Source organism: Antechinus flavipes, chromosome 1 (assembly GCF_016432865.1).
Source record: "Antechinus flavipes isolate AdamAnt ecotype Samford, QLD, Australia chromosome 1, AdamAnt_v2, whole genome shotgun sequence".
NCBI lineage: Eukaryota > Metazoa > Chordata > Mammalia > Dasyuromorphia > Dasyuridae > Antechinus > Antechinus flavipes.
The window spans coordinates 652,537,096-652,563,539 of NC_067398.1; the positions used below are offsets into that span (position 1 = coordinate 652,537,096).

General features: G+C 37.1%; 1 protein-coding gene and 1 pseudogene across 2 annotated transcripts; both read left to right on the forward strand.

The window, feature by feature from the left end:
• Positions 1-26,444, forward strand: part of LOC127544676 (ribonucleoside-diphosphate reductase subunit M2-like) — a 681,272-nt pseudogene that overhangs the window by 515,636 nt on the left and 139,192 nt on the right.
• On the forward strand, positions 486-26,297 carry LOC127544670 (zinc finger protein 252-like). Of its 2 annotated transcripts, XM_051971432.1 has the most exons (5): positions 486-611; positions 2,883-2,986; positions 5,990-6,116; positions 6,671-6,784; positions 20,413-26,297. In XM_051971432.1, the coding sequence occupies exons 2-5, from the start codon at positions 2,942-2,944 to the stop codon at positions 21,828-21,830; spliced, it is 1,704 nt and encodes a 567-aa protein (XP_051827392.1). In that variant the 5' UTR covers positions 486-611; positions 2,883-2,941; the 3' UTR covers positions 21,831-26,297. The 2 variants fall into 2 exon arrangements, with proteins under 2 accessions (XP_051827392.1, XP_051827393.1); XM_051971433.1 differs by lacking the exon at positions 486-611 and having other exon boundaries at positions 2,723-2,986.

The window sequence follows — 26,444 nt, forward strand, 5'->3', positions numbered from 1 at the left end:
GGTCTATGAGTGTAATGATTCTTAACACTCTCTCTTCCTTTCCCGTCAATTTGCCATCTTCTTTCTAGAAAAAGAGGGGACCGCACGGATTGAGGGACCTTTTGTGTTTTTATTAATTCACAGATTGCCATGGCCAAAGAACTCATCACCAAGCGCTTAGCCTCCTGGATTTGAGCCTCTGTACTTATTAGCAAGGCTGACTCAGAAAAACAGATTATGTCTCTTTGTAACCTATACAAAATGGCAGAACCTGTCAGAGTTTGCTTGGAGCACAAGGTCCGCTGGCACCAGAAAGAGGTACAGGAGAAAGTTTAGGCTCTAGTGAGAGAAGAGCAAGCAAGAGAGTTAGGAGTCGAGGTAAAGAGAAGCAGCCACAGAGATGATCAGTCCTCCCGGTAGCCTAGAGCGGAACGAGGCGTTTCTCCCATTCGATTGAATAGAGTCGGGAGCAGAGGCGGGACTTCCTAGGTGGGCGGAGTAGATCTCTCCCCGCCCCACTGAGGCAAGAGCTGAGCGGTGGGTGAGTCCCGGGATGGGTGGAAGCGAGAAGCATGGACATCAGCATCGGGCGGTGTTTGCGGGAGCACCTGGGAAGGGAGAGACAAACCCAGGTCGGAAGTCTCTTTGCTTTTTGGAGGCAGACCCAGAGAGCCGAGGCCTCCTTTCTGGCACCTGAGGGAAGGGGGAGGCGGGACCGGGCAATATCAGTCCTCTTGGAGCTGGCCCTGGTCCCGACCGTAGGGATGCTGGCGCCCCGCCCCCTAAGTGCGGTATATCCACACACTTGGCAGTGCTGGGTCTTCCATGGTCCCAGAGTCTGCTAGTAGGTGGAGAATGAACCTAGGGGCGAGACTCTCCATGTGAAGGCTAGAGAGCCATTTGACTTTTCTGGGCCTCAGTTTCCTCATCTGTCAAATGGTAGGGGAATGGTAGATTGGGTGTCCTCTAACATTCCTTCCAGTTCCATCTCCTATGATCTCCTCACGGCAGCCTTGCCTACTCTTTCCTTGGAATGCCTGACATCGTGGGTCTTAGTTTCCTCTTTGGTGGGACCTGGATTCTAGTCCTGGGTAGGATGGAGTTAGGACCAAAAGAGAGAATAGAAATACTAGGCCTAATCCTGCTTCCCCCCACTTTTCAAAAGCCTCTTCCTTGTCCAGTGATGGTGGTGGGAGAATGAGGGAAGCCAGAATATTATGATTTTGAAAAAGCCAAAATGGAGGGAGAAATCAACATTACTAATGCTAAATTAAGTCTGAGGAGCTTGAGGACCGAGAAGGGACACTGAATTTGTCAATCGGTAGTGAAGAGCTATTTGTCTCTTAGCACTGGTCTTTCCAAATTAAGAAATCCCAGTTCATTTAATAGACTTGGAGTGGAAGATCACCTGAAGCTCTTGGAGTCAGAAAGGCCTAGTTCATATCCTTCCCTAGACACTTATTAGCTGTGTGACCTAGGGAAAGCCTCAATTTCCTGATCTCCAAAATGGACTAATAACAGCAACTACAGCATGCAATTTGCAACCCATCAGATGTTATAAAAGTGTGAGCTATTGTTATTATTATCAGTATATTTTCTTTTAGTTACAGCTCTAGCCCAAAGTATATTTAAGGAGTTTTTTTTTTTTTTTAATAAACTGTGTTAGTACAAAAACCATCACTGCTTAAATGACATTCAGTGGTTTTTGATTAGTTTTATCTAAATAAAATAATCACCATATATATTCTGGCTATTCTTTTAGTAATATTAATCTGTTCAGATGCAATTAACTTATTCATCTTCAAAATTAATAATCAATTAGCACATTATTTTTAAATTCCTGAATCATCTAGTAGTGCGGTAGATAGCAAGCTGGTCTTACCAAGTTAGAAAGACCTGTGTTCAAATTCTGCCTTGGACATTTACTAGCTGTGTATCTCTGAATGAGTTCTCGGCCTTAGTTTCCTCATTATAATATGGAGTTAACATTGACATTTACCTCCCAGGATGAGGATCGAATAAGTTAATATGTAAAGCACTTGGCAAATCTTAAAGTGCTATATAAATGTTATAATGATGACAATGTTGTTGTTTTTAAAAACTGACTCTAAGCATTTTATAGATACTTAATATGATGTTCTGGTCTGAGCACAAACACTTTGGAGACAATGTTTTTTTTAAAATTTTCTTATATCTTTCATAGTGAAACAAAGAGAGTCCCTGTGATTGTGATACAATTTTCCATTCTATTTTATTTGTAACAATTCTAAAAAGATTACATGAATTCAAACCGAAAAAAATATTAAATACCTACTTCGCTCAAATTATTAAACTTATTCATCACTGGAGTTACAGAGGGAGATATAATAGTCTTCTGTTAATATAATGTAATTCTGTTAATATATAATATAATGCAATATAATATAATTCTGTTAATTATAATGTAATAGATTGACTGGGCTCTTTTTGTTCTACCTTGCACTTCCATCTTTAATTCCCCAATGCTATTGAGTATCTCTAATGGAGGGAAAAGCTATTTCTTTCCCCCTCTGAACAAGCCAAACACCCAAGTTTCCCTGTTTTCAGGAAGAGAAAGGAACAAGCATTTACTAAATTTATTTTATGTGCCAGACATTGTGCTATGTTGTACACATACTATCTTATTTAATAACACTTTATATACTTTCATTCTGAGCTCCTATCTGGCTATTCTAATAAATGGGGCACAGTCTGATATGTGCACAGTAGATGTGCTGACAGGTTGTATAGGTAATCAATGCTCACTTTGACAACTCTGTCCTTTCAATTAAAAGTGGAGCCATTCTGAAATCCCTGAAGAATTGTAGAGTCAGAAGGGAAACTTTCAGTAAAGTCTCTTCTTTTGCTCCTTTCTCTTTCTTCAGTACTGCCAGATCCCCAGTTTCCTGCCCTATCCTAAGAAAGAAACTTTGGAGATCAGACTATGATCAAACTATGGAAGCCCAATCACTCTCATCCAGGATCCAAGGTAAGCTCTTCTTCCTGAAAATCTATTACTGCTATAGCCCCAGGGTGAACACAGATCTTTCTGTATGTTGGTTTGTTGTTAGTAACTTCCCTGTGTAAGAAGTTTTTCTTTTTCCTGACTTAGATACCTGAATCTTAAGTCCTGACTAAGAAATACAACCTCTAATTCTTTCTCCTCAAATCTAGAATCTTAAGATAATCAGAGGTAAAAGATTTCATGTAGATTGTAATCTGATTAACTGACCTGTCTCTCTTCCCTTCTACACTTCCCAATACCCACAGATGTTTGTGGATAAGGGGCCATGTGACCTTCTTTTTGAGTTATGATCCTTAGAGTTTTCTGTATTGTATATTATTAATCCCTATTTGAGGTTCCCAGGGTTCTAAGAGATGTTTTCCTAACACCATATCCCTTGTTAGTTCTTTGGAGAAGTCTGTTATATGATTGCTAGTGGTTTGCAGTTCTCCTTTTGAGAATCTTTCATGAATTGCTTATCATTTCCCACTAGCCAAGCATCAAAAAGAGCACCTAGACCTCTTCATGGCTAATTTTTAGACAATGAAGAATACCAGGTCTGAGCCTTTAGTCCCTTGAGCCAATCAATTCTTGAGGATAGTTCCAATTCTTTTAAAGGATAAACTAGCCTAACTTGCATGGGAATGGAAGGTGGGAGGTTAGGCTCTTACCACAATCCTTGTCATCATTATTTTTGGTGCAATAATATTCTAATATATTCACTTACTATAATTTGTTCAACCATCATCCAATTCATGGGCAATTCTTTAATTTCCAGTTACTTGATTAAATAAAAAGTGATCTTATAAATATTTCTGTATGTATGGAAAAATTACAACAAAATTATTAAGTGAGATAGTCCATAGATTTCATCAGATGCCAAAAGAATCCATGAACCCAAAAAGCTGAAAAACTCGTAGAGGAGGCAATAATTTTGGGCCCTCAAAAAGCTATTTAACCTATTTCACGAGCTCTATAAGGTCTTTAAATTGTTCATTGGAATGGTGTATTAGGATATGCCAGTGGTCCCTAATCTAGCAGACCCAAAGGTTTCTAGAGTTGTTGTAGGAACTCCTGTTTATATTATTAAATGACTTGGTATCCTAAGAAAGCATATATTATATAGACTAAATAAATATCTCATATGAAGTTTTATTATTTCCAAGGATATACAAATTAAAATAAAAGTGTCTCTGAACCTGTAGAAATTTTTTGTCATTATATATTTTCTTAATCATCATATAATAATATAGTAATAATATAACTAGTCATTTGAAGATTTGGGAAGCTTTTCATCATTAAAAAGCTAATCTCTTTCCTGTCCCTAGGCATCTTCTTTATTCTCTTCTTTGAGTTTTCTTTCATCCCTGTTGAAATGCTCTTCCCTTAAGTTTATGCCAATAAAAGATTAAATTCCAATAGATAAATAAATAAAGGATATGTAGGCAATAGAGAACCATGATACAACTACTATCATTTGGGAATCTATGAAATTTTTGATATTATAAAGGGATCTCCATAATTGAAAAGATTGAGAACTCCTGGCCTGGACTCCCTGAGACACTGAGGAAACAGTGAAATGGAAAGTCCCAAGATTTTGGTCTCAAATCCTTTATTACCTAAAGAACTATAGGCAAGAGATTTTACCTCTCTGGGTCCCTCTTTTGTAAAGTGAAGGGACTGAATTAGAACTCTGATATTTATACATGTGAATTTTGTCAATTAAAGTAGCTGAAAAGACATATTATCTGATGGTGATCTTTCAATGTAGGGCCTCAATTAACAATACAAAATCCGTTTATTGAGAGCCCTACTTGAAACCTGTTTAGTTTTGTAGGACCTGTTTCAGAATTTCTACTCCACTGGCAAAATCATGGGCATCCAAAAGCCACAGTCATCTCTTTACTACAACAAGGTATCAAAGTACAATCTTAATGGTAATTTGTTCCTGAGTCATGTGATTATGAAAACCACTATCCTGCATCTCAGACCTTTTTTTCCCAATATATATTAAATATCCTTAAAAATATGTTAAATCTAATATCTGTATATATACTTATACAATTATCATGCTACATAAGAAAAAAATCACATCAAAAAAGCAAAAATGAGAAAGAAAACAAAATGTACTCAAAAAATAACAAAAAGAGTGAAAATGTGTTGTAATCCACACTCAGTTCCTATCAGTTCTTTCTCTGGGTATAAATGGCTCTCTTTATCACAAGATCATTGGAACTGACTTCAGTCATCTCATTATTGAAGAGAGCCACGTCCATCAGAATTGATCATTCTATAGTCTTATTGTTGCCATGTGTAATGATCTCCTGGTTCTGCTCATTTTACTTAGCATCAGTTCATGTAAGTTTCTCCAGGCCTCTCAAAATCATCCTGATCATTTCTTATAGAACAATAATATTCTATAACATTCATATATCATAACTTATTCAGCCATTCTCTAAATGTTGGGCTTCCACTCAGTCTCCAGTTTCTAGCCACTATAAAAAGGGCTGCCACAAACATTTTTGCATATGTGGGTCCTTTTCCCTCCTTTAGGATCTCTTTGGGATATAAGCCCAGTAGAAACACTGGATTAAAGGGTATGTACAATTTGATAGCCTTTTGGACATAGCTCCAAATTGCTCTCCAGAATAGTTGGATCTGTTCACAGTTCCACCAACAATGTATCAGTGTCTCAGTTTTCCCACATTCCATACAACATTCATCATTATCTTTTCCTGTCATCTTAGCCAATCTGAGAGGTGTGAAGTGGTACCTCAAAGTTGTCTTAATTTGTGTTTTTCTGATCAATAGTGATTTAGAGCAACTTTTTACATACTAGAAATGCTTCCAATTTCTACATCTGAGAATTGTTAGATGGTTTTTCATAATAGTCTCTTATCCTCCTATAAGACTTTCAGCTTCTTCCCTCATTCTGGAGCTAAGTAGTATAATTTTCAATGAGGCTAGAGAAGGAATATGTCATTTCAGGTGTCTATAGCATTTGAAGATGTGGCTGTGTACCTCACCCAGGAGGAGTGGGACTATCTGGGACCTGCTCATAGGGGCCTCTACAGGGATGTGATGCTAGAGAATTACAGCAATTTTACCTCCTTGGGTAAGGCTTCTTTCATGGGACTCAAAACTGATATTGTTTTGTCTGAAGGGTTCAACTGGGTTTGGGCTTAGAATTCAGGGACCAAAGAATTTCAATCCTATCTGTGCTCAGAAACAAGATGCTTCTGTTCTGTGCATATCTGGGAATGAATAGCTTCATTTGAATGAACAGTAAACTCTCTCTGAATTTATATATTTCTGAACCTTAATCCCTGAGTTCTCTATATAAGTCCTGGCCTCACTGCCATTAACCCAGGATATTTTCCAATGGTTCAATGAAGACATCACCAGAAATGGGGCTTTCCTTATCTTGTAAGGATGAACTCATGAAGTAATTGTTACTTGTGCACATAGCTGATCACTTCCTTGACTAGCTTTCTCCCCAAAACCCCTCTGGAGCCTACAAGCATAGATTTTCCCTGGGATAGCTTATCATGGCATCTCTGGACATTGTCCTTCACTTTCCCCTGTAAACCAAGAGGCTAAGATGGAATTTAGGATAACTTAGCATACCTAGCATTTGTCTCCAGGTCTAGTTTTCTTATCTACAAGCAGGATTTCCAGTATCTAAACCTGATGTGATCTCCCAGTTGGAGCAAGGGAATGCACCATGGGTCCTGGACACACAGGCAGCTGAGGGGAAAGGCACCCTAAGCAATGACTATTCAGGTAAGTGAGTGAATGAGGACCTTTCATTCAGGTACTGAAAATGCATTTTTAAATCATTTTTGTGATTGGATACTGAGTAACATTGCTCGGATTGAGTTCAAAAACAATATAAGATTGAGTTTACATCAGAAATAACTATAAACCAGTAAAAGTAAAATAATGAATATTTTGAGATTTACTAGCATCTTGCAATCATAGTTAGAGAGCTAGAAGAGATCTTAGCACCAGCATCCAAGGACTGAAGCCATAAAGGTTGTGGAATGAAATATTTAGAGTAGATTTATGGAGACATTTAGGTCTGGGTATTGAGAAATTGGGGAACCTAGATTGGGGGTTTCCATCTTTGAACTTCCTTGATTAGTTGGATGCCTCAGCCAAAAGGTGACTTTTTGTAATTTTTCTGGCCTACTTACATTTTTCTTTGGAACAGCTTTAAAGTAAAGGGAAAGGTATGTGAAAGATTTGGGATTTCTTCAGAAATTTCTGATGTGGAAATTCCCCACATCTGTGCAGATTGCAATCATTTAATGACTTAGTAGATAACTCTTAGGGAATTGCAATTTAGGGTTAAATGACAGGTCTACACTCATATAACTATTAATTATCAATAGTAGGATTTTAACCCAGTCATTGCTGACTTTTCATGTATCCCTATTACATTTCATCTGACAAGGTCTGGTCCAATATTCTAGCTTGTCATGGACTTTTTAGTTCTTTACTATGTCATTTTCTGTGTTTGCTCTTCTTCCTAGTTTTGTGTCATCTGAAAAACTGATAACATTATCAGCTAATCCTTGATACAAATTATTGATATAAAGATTGAACAGTGTGCAGTCTTCTTCAGAGGGACACTTTATCATGGACTTCCTTCCAAACTATTAATGACAATTCTGGCTCTGATCATTCAAGCAGTCCTGAATCTATAATTGGTTCTATTAATTTCACAATTTTTTGTTTTATCCTTAGGAATAGCATGACCATGCAAGAAATATCATTCCAAAAGCATATAAAAGACTTATATAGATTCAATTACAAAATTTCCCTTAAAGAAATAAAGAACTTAAGCAGCTGGAGAGAATAGTCAGTGCTCATAGCTAGGCTGTGCCTATATAATAAAAATGACAGTACAATAAAAATTAATTTATACTTTTAACATTATACAGTCAAATTACTAAGAAGATACTTTTATGTAACTTAATACAATAGAAACAAAATTAATTTAGAAAAACAAAGTATCTAGAATATTAAGGGAAATTATGAAAAGAAATAGCGTGAAGGGGGAATAGCACTGCCTGATCTCAGACTGTATAATAAAGCAGAAATCTTGAATTTAATCTAATTCTACATTGCCCATGAGGCTTTTTTTGATAAAGATACTGGAGTGATTTGCCATTTCTTTCTCCATTTTGTACCCATTTTATACCCATTTTACAGGTGAGGCAAATGGGGGTTAAGTGACTTCCCAAGTATCACATTGCTAGCAAATATATGAAACCAGATTTGAACTCAGATCTTCCTAACTCCAGGCCAGATGCTTTATCCACTGTGCCACCTAGTTTTCGGGGGAAAGATAATGGGTTTTGTTTTGGATATATTAAGTTAAGGTGTCTACTGATATCTTGTTGGATGTTCTACTGGGCATCCAGTTTGAAATATCTGAAAGTTGGAGATGTGAGAGTGTTGGGAAGGGTAAGTAGATTTTAGAATCATCAACATAGAGAAAATAACTGAATCCATGAAAGCTAATAAAATCACCAAGTGAAGTAGTATAGAGAGAGAAAAAAGAAGTCCTGGGACAGAACCCTATGAGACACCTCTAACCTATGGTTAGAGGACTTGATCTGGATGAAGTACCAGTAAAGAAGGCTGAGAAGGAACAGACAGGTGGAGAACCAGGAAAGTGCTATGTCTTGAAGACACAGATAGAAGAAATTATCAAGAAGGAAAGGATGATCGACAATGTCAAAAGCTGAAGAAAGGTGGAAGATATTGAGGATTGAGATTGGATTTGGCAACTAAGAGATCACTGATAATTTTGAAAAGAGCAATTTGGGTGAAAATGATGAAGTTAGAAGCCAAATTGAATTTTTTTCTCAAAACAACTTCAGGAAGATGACAGAGGACCCACCATAGTGCCAGCCCAGTTGTTTGCTGTAGTCATTGCTGCTGACTTATTGCCTAGAGGAATTCTGGTGTTAATATTCTCTATGCCATAAAGAAGTTGTAAACATTTTTAATAATAGCTTTTTATTTTCAAAATGCATGCAAAGATACTTTTTAACATTCACCCTTGCAAAACCTTGTGTTCCAAATTTTTCTCCCTCACTTCCTTTCATCTTCTTCTCCTAGACTGCAAGTAATCCATATGGGTTAAACATGTATATTTCCTCTAAACATATATCTACATTTATAATGCTGCACAAGAAAAATCAGATTAAAAGGAAAAAAAATTTAAAAAGCAAGCAAATAACAACAAAAAGGTGGAAAATACTGTGCTATGATACTGTGATCACAACACAGTCCCCATAGTCCTCCTTCTGGATGCAGATGGTTCTCTCCCTCATAAGTCTATTGATTGATGTGGATCACCTCATTGTTGACAAAAGCCAAGTTCATCACAGTTGATCATCACATAATCTTTTTGTTGTTATATCAATGTTCTCTTGGTTCTACTCACTTCACTTAGCATCAGTTCATGTAGATCTCTCCATGGCTTTCTGAAAGCATTCTGTTGATCATTTTTATAGAACAATAATATTCTATCACATTCATATACCATAACTTATTCAGTCATTCTCCAACTGATGAGCATCCAGTCAGTTTCTTGCACTACAAAAATGACTGCTACAAACATTTTTGCACATGTAGGTCTTTTTCCCTTTTTTTGTGATCTCTTTGGGATACAGACACAATAGAGACACTGATGGATCAAAAAGTATACATAATTTGTTAGCCCTTTGGGCTTAATTCCAAATTGCTCTTCAGAATGATTGGATCAATTCACAACTTCACCAACAATGTGTTAGTGTCCCAATTTTCCCTCATTCCCTCCAACATTCATCATTATCTTTTCCTGTCATCTTAGACAATCTGAGAGGTGTGTAATGGTACTTCAGGGTTAGTTTAAATTGCATATCTCTGATCAATAGTGATTTAGAACATTTTTTCATAGGACTAGAAATACCTTTAATTTCTTCACCTAAAAAATTGTTCTGGGGGCAGCTAGGTGGTGCGGTGGATAAAGCACTAGCCCTGAAGTCAGGAGGGCCTGAGTTCAAATCTGGTCTCAGACACTTAACACTTCCCGGCTATGTGACCCTGGGCAAGTCACTTAACCCCAATTGCCTCAGCAAAAAAAAAAAAGAAAAGAAAAGAAAAAAGAAAAAAATTGTTCTGTTCTGTTCTGTTCATATCCTTTGACCATTTATGAATTGAAGAATAGTTTGTGTTCTTATAAATTTGAGTCAATTCTCTATATACTTTAGAAATGAGGCCTTTATCAGAACCCTTGGATATAAAATTTTTTTCCTAGTTTTCTGCTTCCCTTCTAATCTTGGCTACGTTGGTTTTGTTTGTACAAAAAAACTTTTAAATTTAATCAAAATTATTTTTCTTTGGCTATAAATTCCTTCCTTCTCCACAGGAGAACACAGATATCAGATCTTCTAATTTGCTTATATCACCTTTTACGTCTAAATCATGAATACATTTTGACCTTATCTTGTTATAGAGCGTTAGGTGCTGGTCAATGCCTAGTTTCTATCATACCATTTTCCAATTTTGCCATCAATTTTTGTCAAATAGTGAGTTCTTATTCCAGAAGTTGGAGTTTTGGGGTTTATCAAACACCAGATTACTGTAATCATTGACTACTGTGTCTTGTGAACTTAACATATTCCACTGACCAAATTTCTTAGCTATTTTTTAGCTAGTACCAAATAGTTTTGATGACTGATGCTTTATAATATAGTTTTAGGTCTGGTATGGCTACACCACAGAAGTTGGAAAAATTGATCAATTTTTCCATTTCTCTAATTATTAGTAACTTGGAAATACCTGTTTCATATAGCTACAGATAACCTAGGTCTCTTCTCTTGAGAACTATCTCTTCATATCCAGAGAAATAAAGCCCACCTCATAATAGAAAGATAATAAACTAATATGTAGGTTAAGAAGTGCATTTTGGACGGGACCAATGTGAGAATTTGTTTTGCTTGATTATGCTTATGTGGTACAGGGGGTTCTAAGTTTTTTTTTCTTTCTGTCTTTTTTCAGTGGATGGGGAGAGGTGAGAAGGAAAAAAGTGCTTGATAACTTTTAAAATATGATAATAATTTTAAAAATTTAAATGAGTCAATAACTTTTATAGTAGAGTCCCCAGCCTGACAACAATGGGATGAGGAAGTATGGCTATCCAGTTTTTCATATGAAAAAAATTTAGGTGTTTTATGTACTGTAAACTCAATGTGACATGTAAGTAAAAACAAAAAATCCAACTCCTAAAATGTTTTTGGGTTGCACTAATAGAGAATACTTAGTATCTAGTATTAAAGAAACAATAGCCTACCTGTCTTCAGTTTGAGTTTGAGGCATCACATTTTATGAAGGACACTGAAAAGTTGAAAGTGTCAAGAGGAGGGCATCAAATCAATTAACAGCCAGGATTACAAATAATCTTGAGTTCAAATCCAATGAGAACTTGTTGAATATACTAAAAATGTTTAGCATAGAAAAGAGAAGACCTGCCTCATAAAGCAGAATAAGAAGAATCATGGATTTTGAGAATTGGAAAGGATCTCAGCATTCACCTAGTCTAACCTGAAAGGAATTCACCCAATAACATAAGCAAAAATTGGCCATCTGGCCTCTGCTTCAAGACTTCCAAGGAGAGGGAATCCAGCTCCTCTAAAGCAGCCCATTCAACTTTGGGATAGTTCTAATTGCTAAGAAGTCTTCCTAACATTAAGCCTAAATGTGCCACTTTGTAATTTCTGTGTATTGCTTTTGGTTCCGTCTTCTAGGGTCAAAAAGAACAAATCTTCTCCACTTGACAGCTTTCATATACTTGATTATAGCTATCAGGTCTCCCCAAGTTTTTTCTTCTCTAATCTAAACATTCCCAGAACTTCCCACTAATCCTTGTATTGTTGCTGGAAAGCATTTGGTTCAGTTGGAATGAGAACAGTGGTACAGGATTTTTTTTTTAGGTCAAAATTTTATTTTGCCAAAGTGGGCAAATAACATGAGCAGCTAATTGGCAATTAGGGTCAGGGGAGAAAGCTTATATCCCATAATTTTGGCTCTAAGCCATGTTAGGAATACTAATGATGCTAAAAACAATCTTTTTTGAGACAATTAGCCTAGCCATAGGGTCTGTTAAAAATAAAGCTAGTCAAACCTGCAACTTGGTTACCTGGAACTGAGGGAAAGAAGAGTTTACTGGGCAAGTGATCCTTCTGTGGGTCCAGCAAGACTAAACATACTTATGTTAGTGCTTTTAGAAAATGTATATATTAGTAATTTTCATAAGCTAGTCTAGGTAGGGCCCAGAGTCAGAGTCTAGCATGCCCTACAATGTAACATGAATGCAGGGCACCCAAGCATCCTGGTTGTCCCCCCATTACCAAATTCTCCTCCTTACTGATGTCTTTCTTAGACTATAGTGCCAAGAAGTGAACACAGTACTCCAGAGGGGGGTCTGATAAAGGTGAATCTGGGGTGACTTTCAACTCCTTCCTCCTAGAAGTTCTGCCTCTCTTAATGCAGCTCAAGATCACGCTGGGTGCAACAGGTGGAAGTGACATTGATGCAGATTTCATCTAGGACTAAAAAAAAATTCTTATTACAGCTGGCCCAAAATAGAACCACCTGACCTGAGAGGTAATGGGGCCTGGATGACCGCTGGTCAGATGTGTGGTAGAGAGAATTCTCATTCAGAAATGGGCTGGCCTCCCTAATAAGCTTACCAGCTCTGACAATTTGGATGGTCTGAGAATCAAGGGAGGGAGATCTGGAGACTAGGCTGCTCTCTGCAGCCTAGAGAGGCTCCTGAAGGGTCCTGATTGAACAACCCCATAGGTAAAAGGGTAGAAGTAGGAGCACTTCCTATTTTGGGGAGGCAGTTCTTTGGAGCAAGTTGTGGGCTGATGAGCCAGACCTGTTTCAGGTCTCCTTTTCCCCTGACTGCTCCCGAGTGTCTCCCAAAGGAGGGTGAGTCTGGACTGGGGGGAGCGGCTGAGAATCTTGCTTCTCCTCCCTTCCCAGGGTGCTTTCCTTCCTATCCTAGCATGTAGCACCCATCCTGAACCAAGCCCGGGCTCAGATGGGAGACAGAGAGGACAGAGAGATGGGGGCAGCCCCTGGTGACACGGGACAGATGGAGGGGATGGAGAGATGGGGGCAGCCTCTGGTGACATGGGGCAGATGGAGAAAACAGAGAGATGGGGCAGCCCCTGGTGACACAGAAGAAGGTCTTTTGAAGGAGGAGACCTGCCAAGGTTCATAGCTTTTTGCCCCTCACAGTTGGTGGCACTCTGCCCCATTCATGTTAACAGCTGGTAGGGCACACCATTTATCAGAGTTCCGTTGTTTCTCAGAGAGCATCACTATTGTGTTATGTAAGTAAGCCCTGCTTTCTATGCATGGCAGCAGGACAGCAAGGGCTGGACATCTCATCTGTGTTTTCTATGTGTTTTGTTTATAGTAAATAGCCAAGATCTCTTAGCCCTCACCTTGGTTCTGCTCTTGGCTTTCTTTGCCCAGAGCAAATTCTATTTCCAGAGACAGCCAGGGGGCTCAGTGGATAGAGCGCCAGGGATAGAGTCAGGAAAACTCATCTTTCTAGGTTCAAATCTGGACTCAGGCACTTAATAGCAAGGTGACTTAAATTTACTTACCCCTGCTTGCTTCAGTTTCCTCATTTGTAAAATAAGCCAGAGAAGGAAATGACAAACCACTCTAATATCTCTGCCAAGAAAATCCCCAAATGGGGTGATGAAGAGTAGGACATGACTGAAACAAATCAGCAAGAACAAAAAGTTACATTGCCAGACAAGATTCTTCACACACAAAAAAATAACTCATATGTATATTACCAAGTTTATTCCTCACAATAATTCTATAAAATAAATAATATGAGCACTATCATTCCCATTTTGCATGGGGGTCTGGGAATAGGGATGACACACTTGAGACTCAGAGGGAAGTGATTTACTCAGGATCACATAATTAGGAAACAACAGAGACAGGTGGTGAAACAGGGCCTCTCTGACCCAGGAGTTCAGTGCTTTTTCTGCAGTTTCCCCAGAGCATAGCAGGTAACCAGGATTACAGCAGTGGGAGTTGGAGGGATCTGGGTCCTCCCAGATATATACCTATGATGAGGAGTAAGGAATCATAAGGTGACCTAATAGGAGAGTCTTGGGGTCCAGATAGTCTGTCTCCATTCCTTTCTCTCCCCTCAGCCTTGCTGATTCCTCCTCAGGTTCCTACTGATGCCCAAGACCAAGAGACCAAGTGATAGTCGCTATCCCACTGCCACCTGAGCCCCAATGAGACATCCTTCCTGAAAATCTCTCACTCCTGCTTTTTGGCTCTCCATACAAGGCTTCAAATCTCAGTTTCAAGGAAAAACATTGTTTTATGGCAGAAGGGGAACTAGCCAGGAAGTGAGGAGACAATCTATAGATCTTCCTATTGCTGACTAGCTACTTGACTTGGATAAGACTTAGATTAGTCCACATCACTGGGCCTCTACAATGAGAGGACTAAGGTTCCTTCCAGCTCTTTCATCTGTAACATCTTTCCCTTGAGCCTCCACACCCTCCAGTTCTATTAGGATTTTCAGACACAAACTCTGTGATCTCCTAGGGCTCCCAGCTCTGTGTTCTTGATCCCTGTTTAGGAGAAATGAAGAGAAGGTTACTTTTTAGGCTTCTTTTCTCTAGCCCCTAGGACTGTCTGGCTACAGTGTCATTGAATGCCAACTGGAGCCAATATCGTTGGCAGTCTGCTGAGCTAAGATTCTCCTCTCTGGCCTGGAACAAAGTCACTTGGCAATCCCTATACTACTACAGCAAATGTAGTAATGACAACAGCAAAAGCACCCTCACCGAAAGGTTTTATGTAGCACTTTAAGTTTGCAAAGCACTTCTCATATGGGATCTCATTTGATATATGTCATTTCTTGTAGGGAGAGGGAAAGGTATGACTGGGAACTTTACTCCTTTAGATTCACAAAAGCAGAGAGTACTTTTTGGAAAGGGAACTTAGGAAAGTTTCACTGGGGATTCCCATCTGTTCTCAGGTCTGGTGAATTGAGAGCACACTTGTACATATCGGCACATACATATATCCTTGCATACATCCATATCTAAGAGCCTTGATACACCCAAAATTTCACCTGGTCTTCCAAGCTCAATTGTACGTCCTTGCACACATACAAACACATATATACAATTTGCATCTTTTCTTCCCCACAAACTGTCCTGCCATGATCCCTTTGTGGCTGAACCTTGAGATTTCACTAGGGCCTATATATAGGACTGTGTTGTTGTTTCAGATGTCTATGATATTTGAAGATGTGGCTGTGTACCTCACCCAAGAGGAGTGGGGCTTCCTCGGTCCTGCTCAGAGGGGTCTCTATAAGGATGTGATGCTAGAGAATTATGGGAACCTGGTCTCACTGGGTAAAGTCTTTCCTTTCCCTACTTACCTAAGTCTCCATTTTTGAGCTTCTTGGCTTCCTGTGTTGAGAATAGCCATGAGCTATGAAGAGCTTATTTGGGTTTGGGCTCAGAATTCAGGGATCAGATATTCCTAATCTCATCCAGATTCAGTTTTTCCTCTTAAGTTCCTGTCCCACAGGCTTCCTCAACCGCTTTCTGAGTCTGAATCTTCCCTCTCCTTGATGCCTGAAACCCAGCCCTCTTCCTCCAGCGTTCAGTACCCTGGATGCCCCAATAGGTGGGACTGTTGTACCTTTGTGGTAGACCAAGGACACTTGAGGTAATTGCTTTTTCCTAGCAAGATTCCCATCTCTTCTGCCCAAGATAGCACAATTATGTTACCTTTCCAGAAAGTGCATGGGCTTTCTTTGAGCCTTCCTGTCATGGCATCTCTGGATATTTCCATTCTACTCCCTGCAGACTCAGGGAGTTAGGACTGTTTCATGTACCCAGCATAAACCACCAGAACAGGTTTCCTTCCCCATAAGCAGAGGGTTTCTAATGTCCAAACCTGATATAATCTCCTAGCTAGAGCGAGGGGAAGAACTGTGAGTTCTCAACATGCAACGTAGGGCAGAAGAGACAGATATTCTGAGAGGCAGCCACTCAGGTGAGTAAGTAAGAGTCTTCATTCTGTTGGCCATTGGCCATCATAGGAAAAATATGCATTATGGGATACTGTCATCACTGGGGCTTAGGGTCACTCTTTAACTATCCTGGGTTCCCTGGAATGGTGTCTAAATATATTAGTGGAGAGAAAACTTACTAAGTCACCAGTGCCTATGACAGCCAGAGAAAGCTAGAGTCCAGAACTTGAGAGATGATAGTCCTGCTGTGCTCTGCCCCTAGCAGGTCATACCTACAGTGAGGGGGCTCAGTGTACAGCATCCAGAAGGAGAAACTCTTTGAAGGCACCAACCAAGGAAGGGACATGATGGCTGTTTACAAATATCTGAAGGGAAGGCTGTCATGTATAAGAGAATTAGGTATCTTGTGTGGCCCCACAAGGCATAGCTAGGGATAATAGGTAGATAATTCAGAGATGGAGATTTAAGCTAGAGAGAGATGTCACAAAAACCTTCATCATAATTAACACTATCCAGAAATAGATTGGATCACCTTAGAGTACTGGGGATGATGCAGGTTCCCTTTCACTGAATGATTTCAAGCAAAGGCTGGATAATCTTTTGTTTGGGAGGTCATTGAGAGGGTTCTCAGAATTTCAGATGGAGTAGATGGCTTCTTCCAACTTGGAAATTCTGTGACTCTCTGAGTGGGCTTCTGCAAGTAGTTTTGCAATTTATAACTTTAATGAGCTGATCAAGTTTACAGAGAAATATGTTCATATCTCTGTCCTTGGCTAGGAGCTTTTGTTTCTGTATCAAAATACCTGGTCCAGACATCCAGACATTCTCAGACACCATCTGCTTTTTTTCTTTTTCATCCACAAGAAAATTTAATACCTAACAAGGCATTTCTTTTTTTATTATTATAGCCTTTTATTTACAAGTTATATGCATGGATAATTTTACAGCATTGACAATTGCAAAACCTTTTGTTCCAATTTTTCCTCTCCTTCCCTCCCTCCCCCAGATGGCAGGTTGACCAATACATGTTAAATATGTTCAAGTATAAGTTAAATAAAATATATGTATACATGTCCGAACAGTTATTTTGCTGTACAAAAAGAACTGGACTTTGAAGGAAATCAAAAATGCAGGCAGACAAAAATAGAGGGATTGGGAATTCTATGTAGTGGTTCATAGTCATTTCCCAGAGTTCTTTTGCTGGGTGTAGCTGGTTCAGTTCATTACTGCTCTATTGGGATTCATTTGGTTCATCTCATTGTTGAAGAGGACCACGTCCATCAGAATTGATCATCATATAGAATTGTTGTTGAAGTATATAATGATCTCCTGGTCCTACTCATTTCACTCAGCATCAGTTCATGTAAGTCTCTCCAGGCCTTTGTGAAATCATCCTGCTGGTCATTTCTTACAGAACAATAATATTCCATAATATTCATGTATCACAATTTAATCAGCCATTCTTCAATTGATGGGCATCCACTCATTATCCTGTAAATTGTTGCAGGAGAGCAGGTGTGAGGTGATGAGGTGATTCAATGCAGTGGCAGAGTTGGGAAAGGGCATATTTGAGAGATATTACATAGATAAAAATAAGACTGGGTATAGAGAATGGGAGGTAATGAGTAGTCAAGATGACACTTACATTCTAAGACTAAAGGACTATTGAGCTACTACATTGAGCTTTTAGTTAATCAAAATCCTAAATATTATTTATAAAACTATTTTTCTTATTTTGCATTTGTACAATTTATTTTTGAAATTTTAAAATCAGGGCTTTATAGTTGTCCTTAGTGAATTTGTTTTCATTTGATTTATCATTCTAGTCTAGCATAAACTTTCCATGTACTGGGTTCTTTCATCGAATATACTGGGTTTCCTACCTAGTTTTGTTTTGTTTTTAATCATCCAAAGAATTGATAAATGTGCCAAGTTTTATCCAATTGGTCTCTAGATTATCTCTTACTTTGGTCTCATCCTTTAAAATTTTCACTGCAGCCACATTTACTTAACAACCCAGCTCTTTTCTCTTTGATTATTGTAATAGTTTATGGGTATTTTTAAATTATAATACCTAATGTGAATTTTTGATCTATCTTCCTCTTTTGCTACCCATTTTCTTACTGATGCCCAACTGATAATATAATTGTGCAATTCTTTAGTTAAAATCTTTCAATGTTCTGCTGAATAAAATATAAACTCTTCATTCTGGCATTGCAAGCCTTCTATATTATAGCTCCAAGCCACCCTTCCAATCTCACATTGCTCCCCTTTGTATCTTTTATGTTTCAACATCCCTGCCTCCATTGAGGTCCCTTATTTCCTTCAAGATTGAATTCCATAGTCTTCCCCTAAATGGAAATTTCTCCCTCTTCATCTTTTTCATAACACTTGCTTGGAATTATCTTCTCACGTTTCTTATAAGTTCTTCCTTGTATAAAGGTTTTCTCCACTGTGATGTAAGTTTTAATAATAGGGTCCATGTTGTATCTATTTTCATATCCCTCTCACCTCCTGCAGAATACCTCGCACTGTTAGCATAGGCACAGTGAATAGAGCACCTAGACTTGGAGTCAGGAAAACTTTGAATCTTGCTTCTGATCCTGTGCTGTGTGATCCTAGACAAGTCTTTTAAACTCTGTATGCCTCAGTTTCTCCATCTGTAATCATAGTAACCAGGGTTGTTGTAGGGAAAAAATGAGATAATATTTTTTAAGTGCTTTGCAGACTTTAAGTGCTCTATATATGCTAGCTTTTATTATTATTATTGGTATGTGCTTAATGACTACTTACACAAAATTAGTAAAAACTAGTTAGAATTTAAATTTGCTTTGCTTATGTTATCCCACTTAATGAAATAAAAAATATAGCTTATCCATAGTAGAATAATACTATGGGAAAGGAAGAAAGCCAGAATTTTTAGTCTAAAGAGCTCCAAAAGAGTTTGTGTTGATTCTTCTTCTGTCCTCAAACTAAGACAGAATCTTTCCCAGTCACCTGCAAGTACTTAAATGCTCAAATCCTAGGTCCTTGGTTATTTTCCCACTTTCTGTTACTTGACATATATTCATTTCCTCCTCATTAAGCCTATTTTCTTGGTCACTTTTATTGGAATATAGGCCTTTTACCTATTAAAACCACTGGAGACTTATCTTAATCCTGGGTCAAATCCCCTTAATCTTTTTCTTTTTTTCCCAAGGCCCCTTAGAATGGGCTTATTTGGTATCTTCTGAATGCTAACTACCTTTTCTCCTTCTAAACCCTTTGTGGAAAAGAATATGGTTTCACAAAATCTTTAACTCCTACCTATCTCTTCTTGAAGGAAATATGAAGCCTTTTTGAGATTTTATAAGAGTTATCAGTACTAGTAAACACATGGGAAAAGTTGAATATTTAATAATTAAGTAAAGTTTAAAATTGTAAAAAAGTCTTTAAATGATTAAATAAGAGTTATTGGTGGTGTTTATTAGACTTTAGAAAAAGCCAGACTTGGTCTTTCTTATCTTCTTCATCTTTCTCATCCCTCTCTTTTGGAATAGTTGTTCCTAGGTTCCATTTTCTTCCCCCTGACTACTGTTTTTCTTACCCTATGAATATCCTAAGTAATTGGATCCACCAAGAGTTCAAAAATTTATTTTTCCAAGGGAATTCTAAACTGTTAGTCTCTACCTCAGGATCTTACATTAAATTTATCATTTTTATCATTATTATTAATATATTTTATAATTATTTAATTTATTATTAACACATTAAATTTATCATTGATATATTTCCATTCTATTCCATGGACTCTTCTCAATCTCTGGAATCATTTTGTTCCCTGTGACCACCATTTCTACCATTACTTAGCTTATTTTTGTGCCTCTCTCCTCTCATTTCTCAACTCCTTCCATCCTGAATTCTTTTCATTGTCTGAGATCACCTTTTTCTTTAAGGTCAATGGTTTATTCTCCTTGTTCTCTTCCCCCACTATAAGACTGATCCTCAAATATTTCAACATTAGGTACTTCTAGGAAATAGTTTTTTCTATTTTATTTAAAAATTTCAATAATAGATTTTTATTTTCAAAATCTAAGGAAAAATAGTTTTCAACATTCACCCTTACAAAGCCTTGTGTTCCATATTTTCTCTCTCCTTTCTCCCCACTCCTTTCCCTAGATAGCAAGTAATACAATATATGTTAAATATGTACAATTCTTCTATATATGTTTAGGAAATAATTTTTAATATAGATTTTCATCTTTCTAATTTAATAGTTTTCCTTGTCCCAAAATAAAAAACAGGTGATATTTACCTTTTGATTTTATCTTTTCAGATTGTGTCACCAGAATTCAGAACAAAGAACTATCTCTAAAGAATGAAATTTCAGAAGAGATTAAATCACAATGGCTGAAAGCAGAAAAAATCACAAGGGTTGTTTCCAAGGGACTAAAGCTTGAAGAAACTTGGAAAAGAGAGGCTATTCTGTGGAGAGATAAAAGAAGCCACACCATAGAGAGATTGAAGAAATCTCTTTTCAAGGTGAATAGTTTCAGGCCAATGTTAATCATCCAGGAGAAAATCTCCACAATAGATGGAGGGCAGACATATGACAAATGTGGAGAAAACTGCAATCTGAATTCAAACACTGTTTCATATAAAGGATTTCCTATAAGAAAGGAACTCCCTCAATGTGATACATATGATCAAAATTTCACACATAATTCACATGTTGATGAATCTGGAAATTTCTTCAATTATAATTCAACCTTTAATATACATCAGAGAATTCATTCTGGAGGAAAACCTCATGAATGTAATGAATGTGGGAAAGCCTTCAAAGGGAGTACAGATCTTACTAGACATCAAAGATATCATACTGGCGAGAAGCCCTATGAGTGTAATGAATGTGGAAAAGCTTTCATTCAGATCTCTAATCTTATTCAGCATCAGAGAATTCACACTGGAGAGAAACCCTATGAATGTAGTGAATGTGGAAAAGCTTTCATTCAGAGCTCTAATTTGATTCGACATTACAGAAAATGCCATGGAGAAAAACCTTATGAATGCAATCAGTGTGGGAAAGCTTTCAGTGAACGCTCAATCCTGATTGAACATCATAGAATTCATACTGGAGAAAAACCCTATGTATGCAATGAGTGTGGAAAAGCTTTTGTCCAGAGCTCAAATCTTAGTCAACATCACAGAATTCATACTGGAGAAAAGCCCTATCTATGTAATGAATGCGGAAAAGCCTTCAGGCAGAGCACTAACCTTATTCAACATCAGAGAACACATAATGGAGAGAAACCTTATGAATGTAGTGAATGTGGGAAAACCTTCAGACAAAGCTCACACCTTCGTCAACATCAGAGAACACATAGTTTTCAAAACCAGATAATACATACTAGAAGGAAACCATATGAATGTAATGAATGTGGAAGATCCTTCAGTCAAAATTCATATCTCATTCAACATTATAGAATTCACACTGGGGAAAAACCTTATGAATGTAGTGGATGTGGCAAAGCCTTTAGTGCACGATCCACACTTATTCAACATCAGAGAATTCACACTGGAGAGAAACCGTATGAATGTAGTGAATGTGGGAAAGCTTTCAGGCAAAGAACACAACTTATTGAACATCAACGAATTCATACTGGGGAAAAACCATATGAATGTAGTGAATGTGGAAAAACTTTTAATTATAGCTCCAATTTTATTCACCACAGGAGAATTCATTTGAAAACATAATCTTATGAGTGAGATTTTTTTAAAAATTATTTTAAAAAATTGTTCAACTTACATTGTGCCTCTACTTCAATTGTACCCCAAAGGCTACAGTTTAACTCTCTGAGTCTGTATGTAGATGGGTCAGAATAATATTCAATTATTGTCAACTTTTAAATTCTATTTATGATTAGAGAGCGAACTAAAAGAATAATTACAGAAGAGTCCAGCAAATGCTCTTAAGCTAAGAATAATTTATTGCACTGATCCTCATAACTTACTACATATGCCTTTTTTCTTTACCTGTGCTCTGCCTCAATAATGGTGTGGAATCTAGGAACATGGACAGGGAATTGGGTCAAAAAGTTCTTGCATCCTTAGATTTAAGGATGTTGTTATTCAAGATGTGGCTTCTCTTTCCCCACTTTTATTTTTTTTAAAGGACCCAGAAGTCTATCTGGTCTGCAGGGTAATAGATAGAAGAGAGGGAAGGAGGAGGAGCAGCATGCATAGAGTGATTATAAATCAACATTAGAACTGAATTAATCATCTTCCCCCGTGGTTTTCTTTCCTAGCTTCCTCATTTCCATTAATTGCACCAACATTCCCCTGGTTACTTGGGTTCAAAATCTCAGGGTTGTTTTTTGATGTTTTCCTCTTTTTTTTTAATCAGTTAATGACATCTACCGAGTCATTATAAGGCACTATGTGAGGCACTCTAAGGGAAAGAAAGACATATATCATGTAGTCCCTTGCATTGAGAATCTCAAAACACATAAATGTATGGGGCACAGGGAAAGTGCATGACCATATTATCAATTCTTCCAAATCCAGGGAGCAATCTTGTGTGCTGATCTGAAAAATATTAAGAGGAATTAAATAATGTGTAGGAATATCAGGATTTGAAGGAAGAAAGAATGTTTGGAATGAAGGAATGAATGAGGGTATGACTAGGGGAGTTGAAAGGGAAAGAATAATTAACTAACCTTTTCTTCAAGTCTAATTTTAGAGAAACAATCAAATGTCCTCATTCTGGATTACTGCAGCAACCGGATTTTATTCTTGCATTTGAAACCAGAGGTACCTAAATATAAATTTCCTTTTTTGACATTTACTAGCTTTGTGGTTATAGGATTTCTTAACCCTGATTACTTTTTTTCTCCTTTGAAAAAATGTACATAGCAACATATGTAGTATCTACCTCTTAGAGTTGTTTTGAGAAACAAATAACTATAAATGTCAGTTATTCCTCAATATGTATCCTCTGCTCCAAATAGACTGGTCAGTTTACTGTCTCCTTACCATATCTGTGCATTCCCTCTTGGCCACATTTTCTTAGACCCTTTACCAGTCCATTCAAAGTGTATCCTTTGTCAAGTTCTTATCACCTCCTGGCTAGTGTGTTGGACTAGCTTCATTAGTCCTTCTTGCTATCTTTTTCGATTTATCCTCCACATAAATGCTAAAATCATCTTAAAGCAAATTAGATAGTGTCTCCATTACCTTTAGAATAAAATACAAATTCAACCTCATGTTGAAGTTTACAATCTAGCTGTAATTTCCCATTTCAGCTTTATTTCAAATTGTGCCTATTTATGCACCCTATAATTCCAACCTAACTGGACTCTTTCCTGTTTTTTAAACTTAGAATTTCATCTCTCACTTTCATTTTAGCACAAACCATCCCACCCAATTAAAACATATTCTCTCTTCAGTTCTTCTTATCAGAATTTTTAGCTTCTTTCAATGCTCAGCTTAGCCATTATTTCCTTTGTTAAACTTTTTCTTAATTTATCCTGTCAATTGTTTCTTCCTCCTCAAATTATCCTATTTATTTATCTGTGTACAGGTGATATCCCCCCCAGATTTTAGAATTTAGAATTTAAGCCCCTTGAAGACAAGAACAATTTTTGTCAATATGCCCCTAGCACTATACTTTGTAAAAAGGAAGTGTTTATTAAATATTTGTTGAATGAATCCATGTCTTTAAAGCCCAGCTCAAATCCTATCTTTCCATAAAGCTTCCCTAAATACTACAAGCAAAAAAATATTTTCCCTTCTTTTGAACTCCTGTGGTACTACTATCAGGATGATTTATTTGGCTTAATTATGCCCTGCCTTGCAATATCCATTTTTCATTACTTAACTTCCCATATGTGTTTTTGAACATTTTATCTCTTTTATTGTATTGTAAATTCTTGAATAGCAAATCATGTGCCATATTTCTTGGTACAGTGGAAAGAACACAGAATTCAGAGGTCAGAAAGAATTGGGTTTAAATTCTGAGTCTTCCACTTACTAGTTAAATGACCTCAACCTCTTTTGGCCTCAGTTTTCCCTATTGAAAAAGAAAGATCCTATTTATACTACCCACTATTGGGATACCGTGAGGAAAACATCATAAACTAATGTAAGCTCTCTAATACTTGTTGAATTAATCATGAATCAATTTAATAGGTATTTGTTGAATATCTACTATGAACCTGAGGTATGTATGTGTTTGTATGTATGTGAATAAAAGATAAAATATGCCCTCCAAATGTTCTTAACATGTAAAATAAACAATAATAAGTAATATCTAGTTATTTGGTAGCTCAAATATGGGACAATAAGAGCTAGACTTTGGAAAAAGAGCTTATTGTGTTAGAGTAAATAGAAGAATTTTAACTCCCATGGATCTAGAGAGAAGGGACTATTGAGTAATTTTAAGAGCTTGAGTTCAAAATCCAGTGTTTTCTAAGTTGCATATTCCGCATTTGAGGAACTAATTTTCAGAGACTGCAGGAATAATCATTCTTTCCTATTTTCCACTATTTGGTAACATATTTTCTAAATAAATTGTTATTCTTTCAGAACATCAGAGAAATGAAAAAAACATGTTGTACATAGACACATACCTTACCAAAATTATTTTGAAAATTATAGGAACAATCATTTGGATACCTAATTGAAAGATCAGAGCTAAGAAAACAGCTGCTATGATTCTGTCAGGTCTTTCAAGTTCCTTGAAAGCTATTGGTAGTCACATAGTGACCAGCATCCATAGATGTGTTTATGTGATGACCACAATATGATAAGGATATTTGTCTCTGTCTACCTTATTTTTTAAAAAGAGAGGGGCATCTGTGACTTCATCAATTTAAGAAACTCTTGATGAGGAAATTTGTTTCTCAATGTATATAGGAACCTTCTCCACAACTGATATTCTTAAAGAATCACTTAGGGTGATGAGAGATTAAATGATTTCCCTGGAAATATACAGTTCCTAGATGTCAGAGGTGGGACAGGAACCTAGGTCTCCCTGATCCTTCCAAAGTCATCTCTCTATCTTTATAGCAGACTGCCTTTTTCTTTTTCCCTTGTTTAGAGTAAAAATTCCATTTTTGATGTATGTTGGTGACACGTCCTCAATGTTCCCACTTCTTAGCGCTTCTAATGCAATGGTTGACTAAGACAGAAACAGATTTAGGAATGAAATTTGAAGCCTTTATTCAAGGCTTTGGGCTGCAGTCTATAATACAATCATCACTGCTTCTTGGTCTACTTTACATCCTTAGAGTTAAGAAGTCCACTTTTCTTCACTACTATGACTCTTTGAGAGTTTGGACTAGGGACCCTGTGGCCCAGGAATACAAAGGTAACAAAAACAAAAAGTACTGAACCAAAAAAGGTACTGCACTTATATATTTATGTGCTTATATCTACATACATGTAAATTATACACACACACACACACACACATGTATATATAGTTATGTGTGGTCAGACATTCCTTTCTATTTTAAATCTGCAAAAGGTATATTGTTTATGCAGCCACTTTTAGAAGATTTCTTTATCTCTTGACAGCTTCTGAAACTATATAAGTTCAGCCAAAAAGAAAAATAAAGCTGTTATTTAATATTTCATATATTATATTTGTGAAATGACCTCAAATAGATGTATAACAAGGAATCAGAGTAGGCATCCCTTATACGTCATGAAAACCATTGAACAAACTGTGGCATGTGAATGGAATGGAATATTATTATTCCTTAAGAAATGTTGAATGTGAGAAATTCAGAGAATCATGATAAAACTTATATGAATTGATGCATTGAAGTAAGTATAACCAGAATAACTATGATAATGTAAATTAAAACAAAACAAAGTCACACTGATTAATTGTAATGTCAAACTCAATCCAGTATAATAGAAATATCAAAATATGCATACTATCACTTTTTGTGATAGCAAAAAATCTGGAAGCAAAATGGTGCCAATCAATTGGGGAATAGTTAAACAAATTGTGATGTGTGAATTTAATGTCTTAAGAAATAGCAGAGGGGCAGCTAGTGGTGCAGTGGATAGAGCACCAGCACTGAAGTCAAGAGGACCTGAGTTCAAATGTGATCTCAGACACTTAACACTTCCTGGCTGTGTGTCCCTGGACAAGTCACTTAATCTCAATTGCCTCAGGGGAAAAAAGAAAGGAAAGAAAGAAAGAAAAAGAAAGAAAGAAAGAAAGAAAGAAAGAAAGAAAGAAAGAAAGAAAGAAAGAAAGAAAGAAAGAAAGAAAGAAAGAAAGAAAGAAAGAAAAAAGAAAGAAAGAAAGAAAAAAGAAGGAAGGAAGAAGGAAGGAAGGAAAAAAGAAAGAAAGAA

Bases quoted from the DNA above. Each gene is read 5' to 3' on its own strand.
- LOC127544670 (XM_051971432.1), top strand. From the start codon at position 2,942: ATGATCAAACTATGGAAGCCCAATCACTCTCATCCAGGATCCAAG. The intron at 2,987-5,989 runs GTAAGCTCTTCT...ATGTCATTTCAG, and splicing joins ACTCTCATCCAGGATCCAAG to GTGTCTATAGCATTTGAAGA. The intron at 6,117-6,670 runs GTAAGGCTTCTT...ATCTACAAGCAG, and splicing joins CAGCAATTTTACCTCCTTGG to GATTTCCAGTATCTAAACCT.